The sequence below is a fragment of the Salmo salar genome, chromosome 25 (genome assembly GCF_965601325.2).
Source record: "Salmo salar chromosome 25, fSalSal1, whole genome shotgun sequence".
NCBI lineage: Eukaryota > Metazoa > Chordata > Actinopteri > Salmoniformes > Salmonidae > Salmo > Salmo salar.
Window position 1 is genome coordinate 16,878,436 of NC_138315.1, and position 24,112 is coordinate 16,902,547.

Consider the following 24,112-nt stretch of genomic DNA (forward strand, 5'->3'; position numbering starts at 1 on the left):
CACCAAACAAAGACATGACCTACTTCTCTCACTACGGACACCAATTAGATATCGACCGCATGTACAGTACAAGCAAAACCCACGTCTATACTCAATGCTATTGTGCCCTCCTAAGCAACCCCCTAAATATCAACAACTAATCCCAGACACAGAACATTAACACAGAACATTACAGGAAACTTCCTGTCTGTCTCCTCTATTTCTAGACACGGTATACTCAACACGAACCAATCCATCACAAAAGTCTACAGATACAATCATATCGATTACAAAAGCAATACAAGTGCATATACAGTACCGTATAAAACGTAAACCAACTCCCCCATCGACATGCTATCAAACAACAACATATTGTCAATTTACAGAATGGATGTTATATCAGCGATGGGCGACTCCAGTCCTCGGGCTGGAGTGGTGTCACACGTCTCTCCACATCCCTAGCAAACACCGCTGATTCAACTAACTGCGTTCTAAACTGAAAATCAGGATTAGTTGATTAATGGAGTCAGGTGTGTCAGCTGGGGCTGGGGGCAAAACTGTGACACCAATCAGGCCCCCCGAGGACTGGAGTTGCCAACCCCTGTGTTATATGAAGACACATGACGGCATTAGAACCCTCCGACAATCAATAAACCCTACAATGCATCACCGCAGACGGAGTGTGAAACAATAATTCCCTCGACTTCATCCCAAACGTTAAGCTACAGAGCATCGGGGTGTTTGAAACCCTCACCGACCACTGCATTTCATTCATGCAGTGTTTGTTCAAAGGACTTGGCACTAGAAAACGATAATCTCTCTAATTCAGAACCACCTGGTGTGTGCAGACACCAATACAATCTGAGAAGACATGAAAGGTTAACTCCCTAAGGGTAGAAGAGAAAAGAGAGAGCCTTCATCCCTCTCTCCCTCAGTTAAAGGGCAGAGCAACCCAATGGGAAACAGAGTGTCAGGCTGGCTCATGGTTGAGCGTACTCTACTGTATACTGAGCACAGCGACAGAGGAGTGTGAAGGGGGTTAGTAGTGCCTTGACTTAAACCCTCCTAAGCAACATCTGTCCCTCCACACAAACTGGCATAGCTATCACCATCTACCACGCTAACCATCCCATCTCCTCTCAGACCCAAAGCCACCCTACCCTGCCTACAGGGCAGGTCTCTGGACTTCTTTTCTCAAGGCTAGCCTAACAGCTGAACACCTGAGCCCCGTCCTCGTCACTAAAATTAAGGCAGCCATCTTCCTCCAACTCCTCATCCAGCTGGAGGCTACCGAAGGAGTATTTGTTCCTGGGCATGGGGGAGGAGTTGACCCCCATGGCCATGGGGTTACCATAGGTCAGCGGGTGGCTGCTGGAGCTGCCCGTGGTGGTCTCGGTCTCCGAGTCACTGGACTCGGTGCCACTGCTGGTGGAGCCGTCAATCATCTGAACAGCCCCTATGTGGTCTACGCCACCGCGGCTGTACAGCTTCTGTAAAGGGCTGGGCTTGGGCTGGCCGGGGGCAGACAGGCCATTGGCCATCATGCGGCGCTCCAGAGCAGCCATGCGCTCGTTGCGGGAGACGACAGGTCGGGGATCGTGGGAGGGCGTGGAGGTGGCCTGCTGCGGGCTCAGGACGAAGGGGTCAGTGTCGGAACGGTTACGCATGTTGTGGAGCTTCTGTAAGTGTGGCGAGCGGGCCACGATGGGTGAGTAGCTGCCGTAGTGGGGCGGGGCCTGGCCCTCATCTCGGGGCCCCCCAGGGCCCCCCCGGGCATTAAAGCCCCCGTGACCCGGGTCGTCCCAGCGCGGGAGCCGGGAGCCGTAGCCGTTCTGCTCGGCGTGGCTGAGCGAACCTGTCCGGTGGAAGGTGCTCATAACGGGGCTTGACGTGGTGCTCTTAGAGCCTAACATATGGCGGACCGTCAGGGGGCTGCTGCTACGCTGATCCCCAATACCACGGCCCCCCAAATCCTCCATCATAGTGCTATGGAGGGGGCCACGGGGCGGACCACCGCCGAAGAACGCCAGGTTTCCCGACTCATCTAATGCACGGCTCATATTGAGGGGAGGTTTTGGGGAGGGAGGGGACTCCATGTACCTCATCCTACCCAGAGCGAGTTCTCGCTCGTTTATACTGCCATGGCGGGGGCCCGCCGCCTCCTCCCCATAGCTCTCATTAGGGTGAGACCTGGTAACCCGGCCCTTGGCCACGTCGTATTCACTATCTATATCACTGCAGTCAATGTAGGGGATGGAGGAGCTGCTGCCCTTAGCGCCCCGGGAGGCTGGACCTGTGTTCAGATGTTCTGGGTGGGGCTGCCTGGCTGGGCCTGGTTCTGCCCCGGGGCCTGGCCTGTCCTCGCTGTTTGCCCCATTCCTCTGGCTGGAGGGGCTGCCTCTGGTCCGCAGGGCTGATGGGTCTTCAGCGCTCACCAACACGGACTCCTTCCAGTGACGGCGGGGCGGAGAGTCCACTATGTCTCCTGGAGCACGGCTCACACTCTGTGGTGAACGGAGAAGAGCGAGAAAGAGAGGGCTAACGGTTATATTTAACAGTTAAACAAGGAAATAGAGTTGTTGTGTTATGGATTAGTTAGTTATTCATTCCACTCAATTATTAACACTGTTCTACACAGTATATTTTTCATGTTCTAATCTTCCTAGATGGAAACATGCTGGGTTGGCTAGCAGATAGAGACGGTTCCACAAAGTGCCATTTAGTACACTAGCCTCTAAGGAGACACTGACTTCTTTTGGCACTTGAGGGCGGTGCGGGGAAGGCAGTGGAGACAGGCGGCTGCTGCTGTGCTGAACCCTACTGTGTTTCCTGAAGAGGAGACAGGGTGACAGAGAGAGAACATGTTATACACCTGGCAAACCTTCGCACATCCGGTCTCTGTATAACTAGATATAAAAACACCACCATTAAAAAGGGCTCTATTTGAACAAACCAATGGTAAATCTAAGCACCGGCGGTAGCGCTATACATGTATCGTAGGTCCGGGGGTGTGTCAGAATAGTTTTTTTGCTATTTTCACAGCCGTTATTACGAGCGCAATAGCTGGCGGTAGTGCGAAAGGGCTGGGTTTTGATGAATAAATAAGTTGTAGGTGTGACGAGGGCTTGGCCACTCACTGGCCAATCAAGGCGTTCCATAGCTTAATACGGCATACGCGTCAAGTTCTGTAGGTTATTGACAGTTCATTCGGCTGGGGGCACGGAATATTCTCATCCTAGTCCATTGTGGATTGATACTACAGTTTATTCAATAGCACAGGCTACAGTAACAAGTGATAGCAACAGTAAAAAAAATTAAAATCCAGTGTTTGCTCAATAGGTTTGGAATGTTGACAGTCAACATTGTAATTGGCTTCAACTAGTATAGGTCTTTACGCATGGCACTTCTCCTCAAAAACAAAATACTAGACTCCCATAAATGATCATGTTTCTGTGAGGCATGTTCTCAATAAGCAAGATATAGCCTAAGCCTAGCTTTAATATGGCGTTATAGGACAGCACATTTTGAACAGCCTATGTTTGGAGAAGTGCGTCTTTGTTAACTGGACAAGAGGCGCTCTTTGGAAATGGGGATGGATGCAAACCGAATGGAGTATGCACTGCAGGTAGGCCGATGTGACTTGTGAACATTGAAAACGTAGGTCAGCAAAAATCTCACGAGTAGACCATTTAGAAAACTTTTATGAATAGGCTCCTTGGCTAGAAATTGGCCAGGATGAGAATGAAACCTGACACACTGCTGTTAAACCAGCTTTCGTTATCGTAGGGTAAGGGCAGTCTACTAAAAGGAGTTCTTTTTTTAATCAAACGAAAAACAAGCCAGTTGTTACAGGAAAATAACTTCAATGTTTCTAAATACGAGTGTCACCGGGTTATCTAATCACGGGTCCCACGACGGTAAACTTCCGACTTCAACTGTATATGGATAAAAGGGGATTTCCACTCACTGTTTTGCTGCTGCCAAACTTGATATTTTAATAAAGCTTTGGTGATGAGGAGAAGGGGTATGCTTGGTTTTTAAATCAAGTGAAACAGGATATTCTTCTTTTATTTTTGTTATCAGCTTCAACATTGCGGCTTCTATTGATGTAATTGTCGGCATAATTTTTATTTTATTATTTTAAATATATATACAGTCCAGTTAAAGTTTTGGACACTACTAATTCATGGGTTTTTTATTTTTTACTATTTTCTACATTGTAGAATAATGGTGAAGACAACAAAACTATGAAATAACACATATGGAATCATGTAGTAACCAAAAAAGTATTATACAAATCAAAATATATTTTATATTTGAGATTCTTCAAAGCAGCCACCCTTTTCCTTGACGATAGCTTTGCACACTCTTGGCTTTCTCTCAACCAGCCTCATGAGGTAGTCACCTGGAATGAATTTCAATTAACAGGTTTGCCTTGTTAAAAGTTAATTTGTGGAATACCTTTCCTTCTTAATGTGTTTGAGCCAAACACTTGTGTGGTGACAAAGTAGATAGGGGTGGTATACAGAAGATAGCCCTATTTGGTAAAACACCAAGTCCATATTACGGAAAGAACAGCTCAAATAAGCAAAGAGAAACGACAGTCCATCATTACTTTAACATATGAAGGTCAGTCAATCTGTAAAATGTCAAGAACTTTGAAAGTTTCTTCAAGTGCAGTCGCAAAAACCATCAAGCACTATGATGAAACTGGCTTTCACGAGGACCGCCACAGGAAAGGAAGACCCAGAGTTACCTCTGCTGCAGAGGATAAGTTAATTATAGTTACCAGCCTCAGAAACTGCAGCCCAAATAAATGCTTCAGAGATCAAGTAACAGACACAACAACATCAACTGTTCAGAGGAGACTTTGTGAAATCAGGCATTCATGGTCGAATTGCTGCTAAAGGCCACCAATAATAAGTAGAGACTTGCTTGGGCCAAGAAACACGAGCAATGGACATTAGATCGGTGGAAATCTGTCCTTTTGTCTGAGGAGTCCAAATTTGAGATTTTTGGTTCCAGCCGCCGTGTCTTTGTGAGACGCAGAGTAGGTGACTGGATGATCTCCACATGTGTGGTTCATTTAAGGACAAAAAGATTGACGGCTGTGCCATATAAATTGCAAAATAGTTGGGAAGAGATTTTTCGATGCGTCGATGTACCGATTCCAAAACAACAGTCTCAAAGTCAACAGCGAAGAGGCGACTCAGGGATGCTGGCCTTCTAGGAAGAGTTCCTTTGTCCAGTGTCTGTGTTCTTTTGCCCATCTTAATCTTTTATTTTTATTGGCAAGTCTGAGATATGGCTTTTTCTTTGCAGCATCCTAGAAGCCCAGCATCCCGGAGTCGCCTCTTCACCATTGACGTTGAGACTGGTGTTTTGCGGGTACTATTTAATGAAGCTGCCAGTTGAGGACTTGTGTGGTGTCTGTTTCTCAAACTAGACACTAATGTACTTGTCCTCTTGCTCAGTTGTGCACCGGGTCCTCCCACTCCTCTTTCTATTCTGGTTAGAGCGAGTTTGCGCTGTTCTGTGAAGGGAGTAGTACGGGATCTTCAGCTTCTTGGCAATTTCTCGCATGGAATAGCCTTCATTTCTCAGAACAAGAATAGACTGACGAATTTCAGAAGAAAGTGCTTTGTTTCTGGCCATTTTGAGCCTGTAATCAAACCCACAAATGCTGATGCTCCAGATACTCAACTAGTCTAAAGGCCAGTTTTATTGCTTCTTTAATAAAAAAAACAATTTTCAGCTGTGCTAACAATTTCAAAAAGGTTTTCTAATGATCAATTAGCCTTTTAAAATGATAAACTTAGATTAGCTAACACAACGTGCCATTGGAACACAGGACTGATCGTTGCTGATAATGGGCATCTGTGCGCCTATGTAGATATTCCATACAAAATCTGCCGTTTCCAGCTACAATAGTCATTTGTGACCCCAAACCTTTGAACGGTAGTGTATATATAACATTCGATTGATTGGTTTTGTATAATTGTTTCTGAAATATCCCCACCGGCGCATACTGAAATTGGCACTTCAGCGCACGTTTTTAAGGACACACCTCCGATATTGCCACCCATCCCACATCAGCGCAAGCGAGCTCATATAAGACAAGTAAATTACCAATCCTGGCACTAGGGTATGAAAATAGAAGAATTGACAATCGCGCTGGCTTAACGTCAACCAAAAATAGAGCCCTAAGTCTTTACCTTTCAAAGGGAATCTTCTTAAACTCAGAATCCTTCACGTAATCAATCACCTGCTTCTGGGTCCGACCGCTGCAGTGAGAAAAGTAGCAAGGGAGATGATTGAGGTCAGTGAACTTACAGCAGAGCTGGTGCAGCTTTGTCCGGGTGACAGTTAGTAAATGAGATTCAGACTGAGGTACTGACTGGTTCTTCATCAAACCTGCTCTATCCTGTGTCCTGAGAGACTGTTTTATTATTGTGTGGCCCCAGGGGCCCTCGAGGGGCCAGCTTGTCTACCTGAATCTGAAGGAGGAGCCTCGGGTGAAGAGGACAGGCTTGGGCTTGGGTTTGGGCTCCTCGAAGAGGCGGAAGAAGGCGTGGTATTCCACACAGATCTTCCAGAAGACTTTACAGCAGTCCCGGCTACCCATCAGGAACTCGAGAGTGTCCTGGTAAGAGCTCTGCTGCAGGGTGGGACAGATATAGATGTAACACACATCAATGGAAAAACTCAGGGCTGAACGCCCTTAGGCATTGGTAATGATTATTATTTGAAATTCTTATAGTCTATGGCCAGATGACTTACGTTCAGGTCTGGTCTGAGCTTGATGAGAAACCGCTTCCTTTTGAAGCTCAATTTGCGCACTTTGGACCAGTTGAAGGCATTGATCTTGGTGTGTCCCTGCAGCCGATGTATAAGTTCACACAATGGTTTAACATGGCGTGTGACATGCAATAAAAATCAGCCTGTTCGTTTTCCTAATCCTGCCATCAAACATCAGCTCCACATTCCTCAAATAGAACTAGCTAGCTCTTAATCCCAATAGATTTGTGAACAGAGAAACTGTCACATGTCAAAAGCCTGCCAACTCAATTCCACTTCAAAGAGCAATTGAAAAGCAGAACAGCTGCAAGCAAGTGTGGCATAACCAAGCTGGTTAATCATTTAAACTACCAATTTGCTATTACACCATCCACATCAAACATTTGATCAAACATCCTGTAAGTTTCTAATTATAAACAGCAGTCTACAAATCCTCTAACTCCATCCAGCTCTACTCGGTGTTGACCTGTAAAGTAGTGTCGGTCACCTGAAAGACCAGGACACCAGTGTGCGCCACGGCCAGGCTCAGCTTGCTGCCCTCGCGGTCCTTGGCAGGATGCAGTCTCACTCCGTACAGCTCCAGCCTGCGTGCCACCTCCAGCAGCTGGTAGTCCGACTCTGCTGGCGTCTGACCCCTACAAGCACACAGACAGCAGCCTGCGTCAAGTCTCATGTAAGTCTCATAGGCCTCCAAGGATATGTCCCAAATGTCACTCTATTCCCTTTATAGTGCCCTACTTTTGACGCAGTCTCACACAAGTCTCTTATAAGTTTCACAATCACGGCAAGGTGGCGTTGAGGTGGGATGTGTCAGAATTCCAGGGGTCAACAAACAGTTACATTTTACATCCATTTTGGGCTTCTGAACCTGGCTGCTCTAAACCAAGAACTGTACTTTAAATCGGAATAATATCTACCATCAAATACATATTCCTATATGTTCTGTAATTGTGGTGAGAGACCAAGCCACAAGCCAATCTGTGTTCCCACATTCAGCTGACACCACACACCACCGAGTTCTGGGTAGAAACGAAGTTGCATAGTACCTCATTTCCCTAATTCTTATCTGTGAAAAAGCTTTCCTGTTTCCTGTGTGCTGTAGTTAATTTGAGATTTAACTCTAGCCATGGCTCCCTGCCAGGAGAACTGTGGTTAGTGTTATCAGCTGAAAAGACAGAAAAAAAAAGAACAAGTCAGGGAGGACAGTCAAATCTAACGGAGCTCCTTTCATCTTGTCAGCTGCCTGGTGATCGCCCATCTCCGCCGTGACACCAGTGTAGCGTGGAGGACTGGGGGGGGGTGAGGGAAGGGCTGACCATGTCCTCCTGGCACATGTTTAGAGCCAGCCAGCTGCAATGATGAGGACACTGAGGGGATTGTGGGATACGGAAGCCTTCCACCGTGTGTTCTCCCAGGAGTACAGAACTATCCAATTAGGAAAGAGATTATAGGAGAAAAAAATACTGGGAGTAGGAGAAGCTACAGTGAGTGAGTTCAAGCAACCATTTCCCTTGTGCCAACCTGTCAGCTGACTAGACAGGAGAGATATAACAATGGAAATCCAAAGTTGTTAGCTGTTTTCCATGCTGAAGTCTGGTGCGGTGTGTTGCTCATTAGGCTGTGATCCGGGTAGATTCCAGAACTTTTCTGGGGACCTGAGCAGGGTTGCTAATAAAGCAGACACACATTCACCTCCAGGCCCTAACCACTCAACCAGCCCAGGGGGCTTTGCCTTGTCTAAACATGACGAAGAATGCCATGTCAGTTAACACACTGGAACAAAGCACTCTATTCATTCAGTGGCGACTTTCCCGACTGTGTCATCTGCGTATTAAACGTTGCCTTGGAAAGTATAAGGGTCTTTTACGACCTTTTCCTGTTCAGAGTGGACCTGAATAATGCCTGCATACAACTCTGGTTCCAGAGCAGACAAACCAGTAACAGAGGAGTTACTCACACATTCTTTGAGTGGAACTCCATGATCTTGTCGATCAGAGCCACCTGGTCTGGAATGTAGTTGTTGTTGAGGAGGTGCTGCCGACTCTGGCTCTCCTCAAAGTCCCCAATCTCAGCTGGAGGACAAAGGGTTCACGTTATGACATTGTAATACATTGTGTGCAGTGTGTATCTGTGCCACCGCAGGTTGATCATTTGGATCATTCGCTTACATCCCTAAATAGAATAGATGAGAATAGAATGAATTGGAATACATCCTCATCTGTCTCTCTTGCCTCTAGAATCCCACTTTGACAGCTCCCTCTAGCATTAGAATCCTGGCAGGCTGAGGAACGGATGTTTTCTGGGAAGGGTACTGACACGTTTGGTTATTCTGAAGCCGTCCGTCTATCCAGATTTCATTGCAGACGAAGACTATAAAAAGGTATCCATGGCAACACACTGATTGTCAAATTTGGGATGCTGCAACACATCCTAGTCGGCACAGTTTGAAGACGGCACGAGCAACATAACGTGTTTCCCTACACATCTATCTTCTCTATTGGCCCTGTGATCCACTAAGCCATAAAGTAACAGAGAGACGTACACTGGATAATATGGGAGACCAGCAGGGCTGCGCTACTGTCATTGCAGGCCAGGCGTCCACAGGCAAGGTCATGCTTGATCTGCAGGGCGAAGAGGTACCTGAACAAGACGGCACAAAGAGACAGGTTAGAACAGAGTCAACAGGATGGCTGGCTGTGTGTGGTTAACATCACAAAACCTGTCAGACGACAACGCAGGAGGAAGCAACCTCAAAAGGAACCACTTGGAGGTGATCCCAGCTTGCCAAATACAATCTATAATGCAACAGGTTCAGAAAGACAGCTTCTTGGCACATACATGTCACCACACCCAGAAGTACTGACTGTTGACTGACCCCTTACGATTGCATCATAGGGGTGTACAGTACAAACCCCCAAAAACTGCATTTAACGAAGACAATTGGACTGCAGAGCAACGATCTTATCTATGGATAACGGTCTTTAGTTACCCATCCAATATCAACTGTAACCTTCTGTAGGGTCAAGGAATTATGACATAACGAGAAAATATACATCAGAAAAACATTAGTCCAATGGAAATAACCAGCACCATTTGAAGGTGCTACATTCAAAAACCTGGCAGGTTTAAAACACGGACGGCATGAATTATATGTCCGAGGCAGAAAATAAATCTGCTGGGAGGCTGGAACACATTAGTCACTTTCTGAATTAGCAGTTATATTCTGTGACATCGCAGTCGTTTCCACACACAGATCTGACCCGAGAATGACTTACTCTAATGGAAAGACTGCATAATATGCCTGCTGATGGCCTGCTGTGTGCTGTGCAGTCAGCCCTGTACGACTTCATGCACTGACAGCTCGTCAGCTGAATACAAATTCCAATTATTAAGCACCTGTAGATGAGGAAATCTTATAGCCGAGCTTCGCAGACTGAAGGTTCCTCTGAAATGGCGGCTGGTATGTTGCTTGTTAAATCTCCTGTGGTTTAATAGGCTTCTTCCTGTTTAGTCTTACCTAGTCAGTTCCTCCAGTAGTTGGGTGTGGTCAGGGGGGAAAAACTTCACCACAAAACGCAGGACTGTGTGCTTGGGCCCTGTGGGTGTGAGATGATGGCATGGTTAAAGAAGAAGAGTCACAACCAAGACAATACAAATTTACACATTCTAAAATGAGGGAGATTCCTATCATAGAATTAGGAATTAGAATCTCTATCATTCCTTCCTATACTCTATTTCACTCAGACCTGAATCTGGGTTCTCTCACACCGATCATAGCAAGGAAGAAGTGTATTGGCTCTTGCGCACCACGTCCTCATTTGTAGATGAGCAAACCAGTCTTTTATAAGACTTCATGAATGTTTTATGACTGGAGATGTAAAAGTTTAACAGCAGAGCCTCCGACTGGAAGAAAGATGGTCTCTGTGTGTGATTACATTTGCTCGGATGAGACATGGTTTTGAGACGCCACAACTAAATTCATTCTCCTAGCTGTCTCCTTCTTTCAAAAGACATTTAATGTTTCCGTGTTTTGGCTTGATTCATTTTCTTCTGTTAGCAGCAACAACAACAGTGTCAGTTGAAGCAAATTAAGACTGAACTGTCCATTGTTCGCCGTGTGAAAGCGTGTAATGAAGTCTGGGTACTTACGTCTCAGCTGCTTGACTATTGGCTTAAGAAGGTCTAGCCAAACCTGTGAAGAGAAGGAAAACAAAACGTGCCTTAGTCGGCATAGAGATATGAATTTAAAGCTTCTACACTTAAGACATAAAGAAGATACATCCTAACGCCCAGTCGGGAAACAACCCCTGTGCTTTTTTTCTTCCCTCACCATCATCTTGTGGTGGTCTTGGTACTCTAGGCTGAAGTAGTCCCCTTCAACGAGGTTCAGGTGGGTACACACCAGGTCAAACACCACCTTGCCAGAGGCTCTTTGCTGTAAAAGACATAGAAACATACATGGTAAGTTCCAGAAATACATGGTGCAGTAGTGATTGTCTTTTGACTGTAAGGTGGGCGGGCTGGCATTCACTAGCTCAACCATTCAATGAGCAATGTGTACTTGGACTAAGGATGATATTGTCCCCCCCCCTGGTTTCAAAGACTCATTCTGATGACATTTCACTGGAAATCCCCTCAGCAAACTCCATCTGCAAGTCTAATCAAGGACCAACGAGCATGAGAGCACATTCAGGACTGGATCTCATCATCCCTCTAGGACTTAATGGTTTAGGAGGAATGGCACAGACAAACAACAGTGACATTTGCAGTAGTGACTGAGTGTAGTTTGACTGACTTGATGGATAGTGGGTGGCTTCATAGAAGTCATATCCTGGTTGACTAACGTGCCACCACTCCCTCTCCTTTCACTCCCAGTTTCCAGATGATTGCTCAAAGCATCCCCCTCCCTCTACGGAGGCCCGGGGGTAGGGACACTGAGGGTCAGACAGACAGGGGGGACGGGTCTGTCCCTGTGACTTTGTTCTGAATTACCAGCGTCACCGTGGGGACTGTCGATGGCACAGCGCTCTTTGAAGCTGATCTACTGGTAGCCCGGCTGACCTAGGAGGTCCATTCCTCCACGACAAGTCTTTCAAGTCTCCGTCTGAGTCAGTCATCTGGCTGTTTTTCACCCACTACTTCTTTTCCAATCCCAGGGGAACAAACACAGCCAACACCAAAGCAACCCCAAATAGCAGCCCTGCCTTTATAGAGGAAAACCTTCCTCATTTAGAGGCACAAAGGGATGTCAGGGACTGCAGTTTAAAGCCACAACTCCTATTAGAAAACTCCTAAGACGACTGAAGCGTGGCAGAGAGGAAGGGAGTGGGGCCGTTTAGCCAGGCTGCATTCTGACTGGTTTTCACCGGAGCAGAACGTAGCACAGTTATTCCAGTGTTTATAGTAACAGTCCCACCCTGTCTACACTCATAGAAAAAAAAAACTGCCATCTAGAACCTAAAATCTTCACCGGCTGGCCCCATAGGAGAACCCTTTGAAATAACCTTTTTGGTTCCAGGTAGAACCCTTTTGGTTGCATGGATCGCAGAAGGTTCTACTTAGAACCAAAACGGGTTCTACCTGGAACCAATAAGGGTTTTCCTATGGGGACAGCCGAAGAACCCTTTCGGAACCCTTTTTTCTGAGAGTGTAGGATAATGACCCAGCACCATTTGAGACAGACTGCTTCCACCCTTCTGCACCCCTCCCTCCTCTCCTACTCTACTGGTGGGAGGAGCTATAGTTGGACGGGCTCATTGTAATGTCTGGAATGGAATTAATGGAACGGTATCAAACACATCTAACATATGGAAACCACGTTTGACTCCGTTCTACTGATTCCATTCCAGCCATTCCAGCCTCCCCTGCCTTCCACCCCCCCCCCTCTCCTACTCTCTATACCTCCTCCGCCCACGACGTACTCCTCTCCTTCTCCACAAAGCGCTATCCCTCTCTAAGGGCAGTCATTGGAACTAAGGCCTTCTCTACTTCCTGGATTATATAGTGACCTCTTCCAATCACAAGCGGGCAACCCTCATAACTAACCAATGGGAAATGTTTTCCATTACTACACTCACTTATATCAGTGTTCATTAAACAGTTAATTGCATCACTAGCATAATAATCCATTCAACTGAAGTGTCCAAAAGAAGCATCAACACAGCTTTCCTCTCCATAGGTTCCCTACTTTATCTCTCCCTCCACTACTCTCCCTTCTGACTGCGGCATGTAGGGAGCTCTGGGCACCACAGCGCCCACCACATAGGACCAGCAGTTTCCATATGGCGGAAGGGTGATGGGTGAGACCACAGGGGAGCAGGAGGCTAGAGGACACAAGAGCAGACACCAGCCAAACAACCACCCACACTGCTGCCTGCCTGCCAAGGCCGTGCTGCTGCAGAACCAACCAGCCGTAAACCAGCAGTGTCAGAACTCTCCACAGAAAAACAGTCATAGGCCTAGTTTTAATACAGAGAGGAATTCTAAGTCAGTAGCCCGGGTTTTCTGTACTTAGTACTATAACATAGTGCAACACTTGTTCCTGGAGAACAAGGAGGAATCCAGTGGGACAGAGTGAAGGATAGAAACTCAAATGGACATAAAGAGGATAAAGAGTGGGTCTCAGTGGGTTTCATTCAGAGCTGCAGAACAGAGCAGAGTAGGGTAGAGTACGGTAGGGTGGAGTAGGGTAGGGTGGGGTAGAGTAGAGTAGGGTGGGGTAGAGTAGAGTAGGGTGGGGTAGAGTAGGGTAGGGTGGGATAGAGTAGGGTGGGGTAGAGTAGGGTAGAGTAGGGTAGGGTGGGGTAGAGTAGGGTGGGGTAGAGTAGGGTAGTGTAGGGTGGGGTAGGGTTGGGTGGGGTAGGGTAGGGTAGGGTGGGGTAGGGTGGAGTAGAGTAGAGTAGGGTGGGGTAGGGTAGGGTAGAGTAGAGTAGGGTGGGGTAGGGTGGGTAGAGTAGGGTAGGGTAGGGTGGAGTAGAGTGGAGTAGAGTGGGTAGAGTAGACTAGCGGAGAAGCCTGATTAAAAGCAGAGGCACAGTGTAGTGCAGTAATAGTCCTGCCATCTGCGACCGCTGCCACCGCCAACACAATAAGATCCCCAGTCATTAATGAAGCACGAGTCACAGTGATTGATCACTGCCAAGGCACAGCCACCATCACTCTGCATACAGTAGTAGTACACAGCCTGCTCTGCCTGATAAGACACACACATTGCTTTCTCTCACATGTGCGCACAGACATGCACTTTGAGACATACACAAATACACACACAAATACACACCAACACACACACACCTCTTCCGGGAGCACACATGTTCTCTGCACACACACATTTCTCTCCCAGGGTACACAAACACTCAATCACATGTCACACACACATGATATCTGGTCCAATCCCCATGGCACAGAACTCACTATCAAAAAGGTCCCACTACATCAGCAAATATCACACTTGGCAGCTGCCATTTCTATCGTCGTCTACAGTACCAGGAGAATGTCACAAATCACTCTGCTTTGGGCCTTCATCTAAGGAGCTTTTCAGATGGTCTGCACAGTAATGCCGGTGTCAATCCGATTTCAGCCCATCTCTGTATACCAATTGTAGCCAGACATCCTGGAAAGCTGTGTCTAGATTGAACTTGTTTGAACACGGTCTCATCGGATGTTAGCAGTGTTTATATGTTCCAGCGGAGGCATGTACTTCTCGGTAAACTGACCTCTACATGCTCCAGCTGACAGGAGAGGGGTAAACAGAGATGACAGTCTGTCTGCGCTCATGTCTGCTTGTGTTGGTGGTTACAGCCAAACCCAGGCCTCCTCCCCCTCCTTCTCCGCCTCCTTGCCGTTTGTAAACATGCTGTCAGGTGTTTGGCTTTGTACCTCTCCCTCTCTTGCGTCTCTCCAGTCTACCCCCGCTGAGTACATTGTATGGTCCACCTTCCCCACCATGAGCCAGCCCACTGCACACCAAACCTCTCCTGGGGGGGGGGTCCACACACACTCCATAGACTCAGACAGGTGTGGAACAAAGGGGGGGGGTCATGCCTGGTTAGAGATGAGACATTAAGCAGGTCTGAGGGTTGAGGTCTCCCCCAGACGTCATGCTGTGGACTGGGTCTACCAGGGTCTCCTAGCTGGCCAGGCCTGGCTGTGTGTGGAGACTGGGGATCCAGGCAGCTGGCCACGGCACCGAGCAGCATCTGGGAAGCCAGACACAGTGAAACTGCACTGGGCACTGAAAATGGTTTGTTAGATTATTCCTATGTCTGTTTCTCCATTTGGAAAAACTAGGTCGGGCTGAGATCAGAGGCTTGGTTACAGGACAGAAGCGTTCCCATTCGGTGACTCCTTGTGGTGCTTTCATTGGAAACAGATGTGAAGAGGGAGGAGGCAGTCTCTGAGGCTGTGTGTTCTCTCGCTCTCTCCGCCTCTGTGTTGTGTTTTTAACAGCGCAGCGGCGCAAAGTAATCCCATATGTATGCATCACGACATCACCATATAGAGAGGATTAAAGTAGGGATCAAATCCCGACTGCTTCGATTTACATAACAAAATCATGTAACGGCAAAAGGTCATCTGACATGACGATCGCATGCATTAGTCTGTTCATTGTCAGTCCAATCCACACAGTAAATGCTAATGTCGCCATGCTAATGTAACTGCAACAGCCAAAAGACATCCAAGATCCAAAAGAGACTGTAGGTGTGTGTGTGTGTGTGTGTGTGCGGGGGCGGTGTGTGTGCGTGCGCACGCATGCTTGTGTGAGTATCAAGACTGTAAGCAAGGAACAGGGCTGAGGAGTGACTGATCATTGAGATGCAGGTCATGTAGGAGAGCCCAGAGCTCAGGGTGACTATTGCAGCAGGAGCCTAAGACTGACAATGGGGGGAAGAATAAGGAGACAGCCCTGGTGATAAGACTGTCAAACATCTTCCTCCAAAAATCACACCATGTCAGTGAGCTATATGCACACCCGCTTAGAAATGTACTTGTTTTTGAAAGAAAAACACATTTGTTGTCCATTAAAATAACATCAAATTGATCAGAAATACAGTGTAGACATTGTTAAATGTTGTAAATGACTATTGTAGCTTTTTTAAATGGAATATCTACGTAGGAATACAGAGGCCCATTATCAGCAACTATCACTCCTGTGTTCCAATGGCACGTTGTGTTAGCTAATCCAAGTTTATCATTTTAAAAAGGCTAATTGATCATTTGAAAACCCTTTTGCAATTATGTTAAGACAGCTGAAAACTGTTGTTCTGTTTAAAGAAGCAATAAAACTGGCCTTCTTTAGACTAGTTGAGTATCTGGAGCATCAGCATTTGTGGGTTCGATTACAGGCTCAAAATGGCCAGAAACAAATAGCTTTCTTATAAAACCTGTCAGTCTATTCTTGTTCTGAGAAATGAAGGCTATTCCATGCGAGAAATTGCCAAGAAACTGAAGATCTCGTACTACTCCCTTCACAGAACAGCGCAAACTGGATCTAACCAGAATAGAAAGAGTGGGAGGCCCCAGTGCACAACTGAGCAAGAGGACAAGTACATTAGAGTGTCTAGCTTGAGAAACAGTCCTCAACTGGGAGCTTCATTAAATAGTACCCGCAAAACACCAATCTAATCGTCAACAGTGAAGAGGCGACTCCAGGATGCTGGCCTAGGCAGAGTTGCAAAGAAAAAGTAATATCTCAGACTGAAGGCCAGCATCCCGGAGTCGCCTCTTCACGTTGAGACTGGTGTATTGCGAGTACTATTTAATGAAGCTGCCAGTTAAGGACTTGTGCGGCGTCTGTTTCTCAAACTAGACACTCAAATGTACTTGTCGTCTTGCTCAGTTGTGCACCGGGGCCTCCCACTCTTTCTATTCTGGTTAGAGCCAGTTTGCGCTGTTCTGTGAAGGGAGTAGTTCTAATGATCAATTAGCCTTTTTAAATTATGAACTTGGATTAGCTAACACAACGTGCCATTGGAACACAGGAGTGAGTTTCTGATAATGGGCCTCTAAATTTAAGTAGATATTCCCCTAAAAAAAAAATCCAGCTACAATAGTCATTTACAACATTAACAATGTCTACACTGTATTTCTGATCAATTTGATGTTATTTTAATGGACAAAAAATTAGCTTTTCTTTCAAAAACAAGGACATTTCTAAGTGACCCAAAACTTTTGAATGGTAGTGTGTGTGTGTGTGTGTGTGTGTGTGTGTGTGTGTGTGTGTGTGTGTGTGTGTGTGTGTGTTGAGATCTGGGACAGACAACCCTTACAGTAAAGGGGTGCGGTTACAAAATAAGAGCTTAATTTACATCAAGGGAGACTGTAAAAGTGTGTTATTTAGTGAGATAAAATGCATGGATATTTTACTTGAAATAGGATCATAGATAAGATCCCGACTCTTCCCACATTCCACCCCAAGCCAAAGACCTAACCCCAAGCTGCGGATAAAAACACAGCGACAATTTATTTTGCAAAAGTGGCGATCTGGCCGCCACAGCTGTCAAAGTCATTATGTCACAGCAACCAAACCTCTGGGGTTGGAGAGAAAAGCCATGACAGGAATGTCCCCAGGATTCAGAGGGGACTGGGGGCTAAAGAGATTGAGGACGGCTTGATTTTCTGGGGGGGCTCCTCTCCCTCCATCCCTTGACTGTCCCCTTCTTTCTCCCAAACTGCCTCCATGGTGCCTGGCTTTAACGCGCTCGCCTTGGAGAAGACAGCTTGAAACATATTGATTTAGCATATAATTGCATATAAGTATAATTAAGTGTCCTGCTGTGACCATTGCGCTGCAGAATGGAAAACAGTGCGTCACTGAGAGCCTCCTACTGTTCATCTGAACGCTGCAAATCACTCAATTGATTTTACAGCCTTGCTTTGCCCCCTCTTTGCAGAACACGTCAACAAAACACAGTGGAAGCTCAGACGGCACAGGCTACAACATTGGGGCAAAGCAAAAGGTTTGGGCACAACATTTAGCAATATTGTGCTCCACATAACCATGACATTGTGTATATTCCACAGCTGGAGACCTCTTTCATGGCTGGCTTAGAGGATCATGGAAATAAACTGAGGGGCAGGGGGTTTTCTGAGGAAGTTTGGAATTACTGAAAGGCTGGCCCTCTTTTCCCCTCTCGTCCCCCAATCCTTTTCAGCACACTTGAAATTCCGGCACCATGCTGCTTCGCTTAAAACTGCCAGCCACAAATATTCCCAAAGCCAGGGATTACTGTCACTCTGTGTAGGATGCTTTTCCCCAGCAGCAACTGACACTTTCCTCTCCTCCCACTCCAGATATGTCCAGAAAGTGACAAACAACAAAAACTGACATAAAATAATACAGAAAATGACAGGGAAATTAGCCGAGTTTTAAAATGGTATAATCCATCCTTAAAGGGAAACAGTGGAGGCCTCTGGATGTCGAGTTGTGTTGTCATGACTCATTCGCTGCTCTAGAGATAAGCATTTACAGTATGTCCCTTATCAAATAGAGGCAACATCATCACTTTGAGGTGATAAGATCCTGTTATCGACATTGTCTTTGTAACTTCAAAGTGAAGAGAGACAGGAGTTTTTTTGTTTTAGCGCCGTTAGCCTCCTCGCAGAACAAGCGAATCACATTCCATTAAATGGTCGATTAGCGAGTGATGGCCCATTAATTTTTTCTTTTCTTCCTGAATATCTTCATCGGGTGCCATTGTTGTTACACACTTTAAAAACGACTTCATGGGCTGATTGAATGCTGTAAAACGTCAGTTGGTACAGGGGTGAGGTGCTGTAAGTGGACACCATAATAAAATAGACAGCACCTCAGCTCCCATGAGGACCCGTGTGGCTCATGCACGGGACACGCCTCCAAGGGAAACAGCAGAGGACATCTCTGACCTCGGCCCGAATTCATAAAGCGCTGATCTCGGATCAGGTCGGATCAGGTGACCCCTGTCCACGTAATCTCATTGGTTATGAATGAAAAGGCCAAACTGATCCTAGATCAGCACTCCCTACACTGAGAGTCTTCATGAATATGGGCCCTGGTTTTAAACACAGTACAGTACTTGAGAGCCAAGGCAATCAATAAGATAACGGACAGATTAATGAACTGCTCAAGGATCTCAACATCATCAAGGTGAATGTGCGGTTTAAAATGTTGTGCACGATCCAAGATCTGCATACAAACACGCAACACAAAGTTGATTCGGATGTCATTTGATATCATATATTGTTGCTGGTCCAATCTCATTTGACCTTTAAACCACACAGTATCTCATGACAGAACACTTTGTTAGTTCTGGAGAGCTGCGATGAATGACAGCATTTTGGAACAGGCCCAATAAAGATAATCTCAGATCAGCCATAGAGCCAGCCCAGCGGTGTGCCAAATCTGCCAATATGCCACTCAGTGCCCGCAAATACAGCATGACTGAAGCCAGCTTCTGTTAATCGCAAACAGACTGAAATATGGGCTGAGGTCAAAGCCACGTGATGGGGGAAAAAAAAAAAGAATAGAATAAATTGATTTGCTCATTCATGCCTCTGTCAATTCTCTGCAGATTGAGGTCCATGTAAACAGACAGGGAGGGAACCTGAGAGGAGAGGGCACAAGAAGATGCTAACTCAAACCTATATAGGTTGACTGAGGTAGCAACTATAGTATGCACGCGAGGTAAGAAACGGGTGGACACTTCCTAAAGCCATCGCAGTCCATTGAGGCCGCGAGCTAACCAGCCGTGCAGTTGTACTTAACACAATACATCCTACCGAAACATGCCATAACAGGCCAGGCTCATTTACCTCTCTGCTAACCACAGCATCACCTCCGGAGTCATGAACCTTGACTAATCTGTATAATCCTTAGAATAGGGCTAGGTGTGAGTGTGAGACAGTTCTACACATTACAGATTATTAGCCTGTGTTTAAGAACCTGAAGAACAGCTGTTATATTAGCAGCCTGGGCTTGGCTTCAGAAACATCCGAGGCTGCTGGCCAGATACTCCTCTCTATGGTTCAGATCAGATCTGAATGGCTGCATGCGTCAGACATGTAGCAGATGGGACACAGGCTTCTGAAAAACATTTTCCACCAAAGTATGTGAAAATGAACTGTATGTAAATATGGGCCTCTGTAAAAATAACGGTTTGGCGATATCGGAAAACAGACGTGTGCGTGAGAGAATGCGTGAGAGAGAGAAAAAAGAGAATTAGAACGCCAAATAGAGGGCTTTGTATATTAGATTTAGTGCAGACACATTATAAAGTGTTCCTCGTCATTAATATCAGAGACCAGCACAGCAGATCCACAGAGCCCAACACAACGTTAATTAAACCAACTGCAAATCATTGGTAACGCAACTGCAACCCAGTTGATGGGTTCTGCAACAGCAAAATGTGGAGTGGTAACAGTATTCGATTGTTTGCAGTGATATTCAGTTACAGGAAAAGAAAAATGGGACAATATTACTGGAGTCGGAAGGAGAGTGCGGTAAACCATCTCTGACCTACTGCTGCTACGTTAGTGCCGGGAGAAATCCCTATCCCAACCGACAACACCTCACTAATGACTTACCAGTGTGGGAGACGGCCTCTGTCTGGGGAATAGAGAGAGGGAGTCATAAACACAGAACAGACACAGACGGTAGGAGTAATGGGCCGTGGCCCTGGGATGTTTTACTTTCCTCTCACTCAAACTAGCCTACCCACACTGTGAGCCTGTGGTGGGCATCAACAGAGTGGAGGGAGACTGGGCTGTGACGGAGTACGTAGAAGCTTAGGGCTAAGGCAGGGGGGAGTGGGAAAGTCAACAGGTGGGTGAGGAGGGAGCGGGTCTCCCCTAGGAAGTGACATGGCTGGTGGCACCGCCCCATGGAGCCTTTCACTTACCCATAATCCTCCTGGTAATAAATGATGACAGCTACAGACGCTCCGTTCCTGGAGAAGACCAATCAAAGTGTCTCCTGCAGATTAGTGTAAACGACTTAACCTTCAGCACAACAAATCCACTGTCACTCTACAGGGTACTCCCCACAGGGAAGGACAGTTTCAGGTTTACTGTACCTACAAAACCGTCAAACACAAAGAGAATTGGCATGCTAGAACAAAAGAACGCTAGCATCAAGTTTGTCAAATGAAATAGGCATGACGGTATTATTAAGTATTTATGGAGCTATGCAACGTCAACATTTCCCACTGGGAAAATATTTTGTTATTAAATTCTACTTCCAATAAACAATTCATTTTATTTTTACATTAGATACAGAATTAGCTAAACAGTAACTACACAAAAGTTATTATATGGAAATTAAACTACAAGAATGTGTATTTAACAAAATAAGTAAGTCAATATAAACACATAAGGCATTGTCTAATTATTAAAGAACTAAATAAGGTGGTCAACGAGAGGAGTTTCCTCTAGATCCCCAGTCAGTCAGTCCAAATAGAATTGATCTGGGAGAAAGCAGATCCTGGGCTAAAGTTACTGTACTTCCTAGGGATGGGGATTAAGGTCAACAACCAAGAAATCATTTCCAGTTTGTTTTTGACAGGCTCCACAGTGATGTATGGTCAATACCAGTATACAAGTATCTTTCAACCTCCGACCTTTGTGCCAGGGACGAGTTGATTGAATCACATTCTGGGTTCTCCACATACTAGGTTAGTATCATGTGATCATGATTAAACCAATATACAGCGCAAATGTAATTATCTGTTCTTGGATGTGGTTTAATGAGTAGTAGAACAATAATTGACAGCGATGGATAGTCAATCTTCTAGACCACGACATCACTGGCTTTGTGCTGCTGGACGCTGAGCTCACATGATGCGACAGCGTTGGGGACAATTATTTTTAACCCACTGAACTAACACCTTAGCATAAGCCACACATTCAGTCGTTTTCCAACCACTGGTGGGAGTTGCACACTACAGTAAGATTGGGATGGATGTTACAGCACTCAATACAATGTAACTCACGCGATAGGGTGATAGTAAAACCAAAAAAATGGGGGGTTTTAAAAGCATATATTCTCTATGGGAAGAGCTATGGGATTGTGGGGCTGGACAGCTGGACTTGGAGTGTTCCTTCTTGATGAAATACTCTGATTACGGGTAAAGCCAGCGGTGTTGGAGCAGTATTGCGAGGGCATGTAAGGCTACACCCATGTTTAAAACTCTGACACATAGCCAACAGGACTATTCTAAATGACTGCATCCACAGAAGAAGGATTTAGGGGTGCCATCTTTCGTCATCCGTCTTTTGACATGTATCAGCTTGTGCCGCCGCATCCCAAATTTCAGTCCGACCTGCTCGTACCAACTCCTGCCAGCATAGTGAATAGAACTGTAGTGGAATCAGCTTAGTAGCATTCCACAGAGTGCCAACAATGGGTCTAGCCCTTAGCTGAATTCTCACATTCAGGGCTGCCATAGGAGGTCCTCTAACTAACACACAGACAGCCCTGCAGAAACGAGGGGCTGGTGTTCCTTCCATGGCCGCAGGCTGACGGTCCAGCAGGAATGTAGGTCTTTGTGACAACAGAATACAAATGTTGCACCCTAGGAGAGAGAGCGAAGCCTGTAACCATGGCAACGTAAAATGGGCTTTAATTCTTAATCCCTTAATAAAACTGGAACCACTTCCATTCTGGAGGAATGCTGATGGCTCCCGCTAAATGGTTTGTGAATCGCTAACATTAAAATTATTTCAGGAGATCATTATAAATATATAAAAAAAGGATTTGAACACATTGCAGTGTTATTGTGTGTGCTTGAAACAGTTACATAGAAGGACAGAGTATAGGACCTGGGATGGGGCCTGCACTCAGTCCAAGGGTTCACACATTGAGGTGTGGAGAGCAGCCAAGCCCCCCACTGTGCTCTGTGAGAGTGGCTTTAGAGGCTTGAGAATAACAAGAACACCCCCATTCGGACAGGATTAACACCCGCTCCCACAGAGGGGCTTCTTCACAAACTGACCATCATCACATATCATTCTGGGCTTAATTCAATTTCAATTTAAGAGGGGCTTCGTTGGCATGGGAAACACATGTTTACATTGCCAAAGCAAGTGAAATAGATCAAACAAAAGTGAAATAAAACCCCCAAAAAATTGACAGTAAACATTACACTCACAAAACGTCCTTAGCCCTCTTCAGTGAAACCAAATGAAGGGTGTAGAGCTGCAGTAAGCCGTCAGTCATCAGAGTGATGTTTAGTGGATGGTGGGGAGAGGTTCCTTGAGACCAACCAAGTCAACAGAAAAGGACCAGGACAGTTTTAACATGGACCACAGCAGTATCACTTAGATGTACAGTATGCCATCGTTAAAGGCATTCAGCATCAAGAGATGTATCGTTGTTTAGGTTTAAACCCAAAACCATTTAACACATTATTCAGGGAATGTCTTATCTAGTTTAGCTGAGGCCTGGGAGCCTGGTGAGTGCTGAAACATGCAGTTACTGCACGGTGGGTCAGTATCAGCTGATTCAATAAGACTAACCCAATCTAGTGTTAACTGTGAATTATTAATGTACCTCCCATCCAACACTGGTTAAAGTACAGGCCATTCATCTGAAAGTTCTTAACGTAGCCTAATAAGACAAGTGAAGTCACATGAAATCCTGTTTCAACTGAATCTTTGGGCAAAATCCCTGGACCTCCCCCATTCTGATCGCAACATCCACTTCTTAAGGACTGTAGGGATTCAAGGTAATCGAGAGAGGGGTATGCCTCTTCATCAACAGCAAATGGTGTGTTCACTCTAGCGACTCATTGTTCACCCGTCTTGGAATACCTGATGGTCAAATGCCAATCCTTCTACCTCCCGAGAGAGTTCAGCTGTCATCTTGTCTGGTGTACATATGCCACGTCAGAAAAAGAAAAACAACAAGCTGGCACTTGAAACTGTACGAGGCCATAAACAAGCAGGAAACCATGTACCCGGAGGGTGCTTTTCTTGACACCTGTGATTTTTATTGTGCGTCATTAAGAAACGATGCCCAACTTCCATCAACACATCTCCTTCGCCACTAGGGGTGATAAAGTCCTAGACCACTGTTACTTAACCTACAAGCAAGCATACAAGGCCCTCCCTCGTCCCCCCTTCAGCAATCATGATCATGGATCTATACTCCTGCATGTCTACAAGCAGAAGCTCAAGTCCCACGCTCCATAGAGAAATGGTCCTCTGAATTGGAGGCTATACTACAGGACTGCTTTGCCAGCGCTGACTGGAATATGTTCCAGGACTCCACCGATAGCGTCGGCGAGCTAACCACCTCAGTCAGTCACCGGCTTCCTTAGGAAATGCATCGGCGACTTTGTCCCCACAGGGAAGGTTACTTGTT

General features: G+C 46.0%; 1 protein-coding gene across 5 annotated transcripts in view; it reads right to left on the reverse strand.

The window, feature by feature from the left end:
• LOC106586263 (FERM, ARHGEF and pleckstrin domain-containing protein 1) overlaps positions 1–24,112 on the reverse strand; it is a 73,384-nt gene that overhangs the window by 17,377 nt on the left and 31,895 nt on the right. For 4 of the 5 annotated variants that reach the window (XM_082968942.1, XM_014173363.3, XM_045707766.2 and 1 more), the window contains exons 3-13: positions 11,108–11,212; positions 10,927–10,969; positions 10,295–10,373; positions 9,320–9,417; positions 8,735–8,849; positions 7,265–7,412; positions 6,760–6,855; positions 6,471–6,637; positions 6,195–6,263; positions 2,730–2,808; positions 2,273–2,483 (exon numbers count right to left, since the gene is read on the reverse strand). In XM_082968942.1, the coding sequence (XP_082825068.1) occupies positions 2,273–2,483; positions 2,730–2,808; positions 6,195–6,263; positions 6,471–6,637; positions 6,760–6,855; positions 7,265–7,412; positions 8,735–8,849; positions 9,320–9,417; positions 10,295–10,373; positions 10,927–10,969; positions 11,108–11,212 (1,210 nt within the window). The remainder of the gene's footprint in view (positions 1–2,272; positions 2,484–2,729; positions 2,809–6,194; positions 6,264–6,470; positions 6,638–6,759; positions 6,856–7,264; positions 7,413–8,734; positions 8,850–9,319; positions 9,418–10,294; positions 10,374–10,926; positions 10,970–11,107; positions 11,213–24,112) is intronic. The other variant, XM_082968941.1, reaches the window with a different exon arrangement.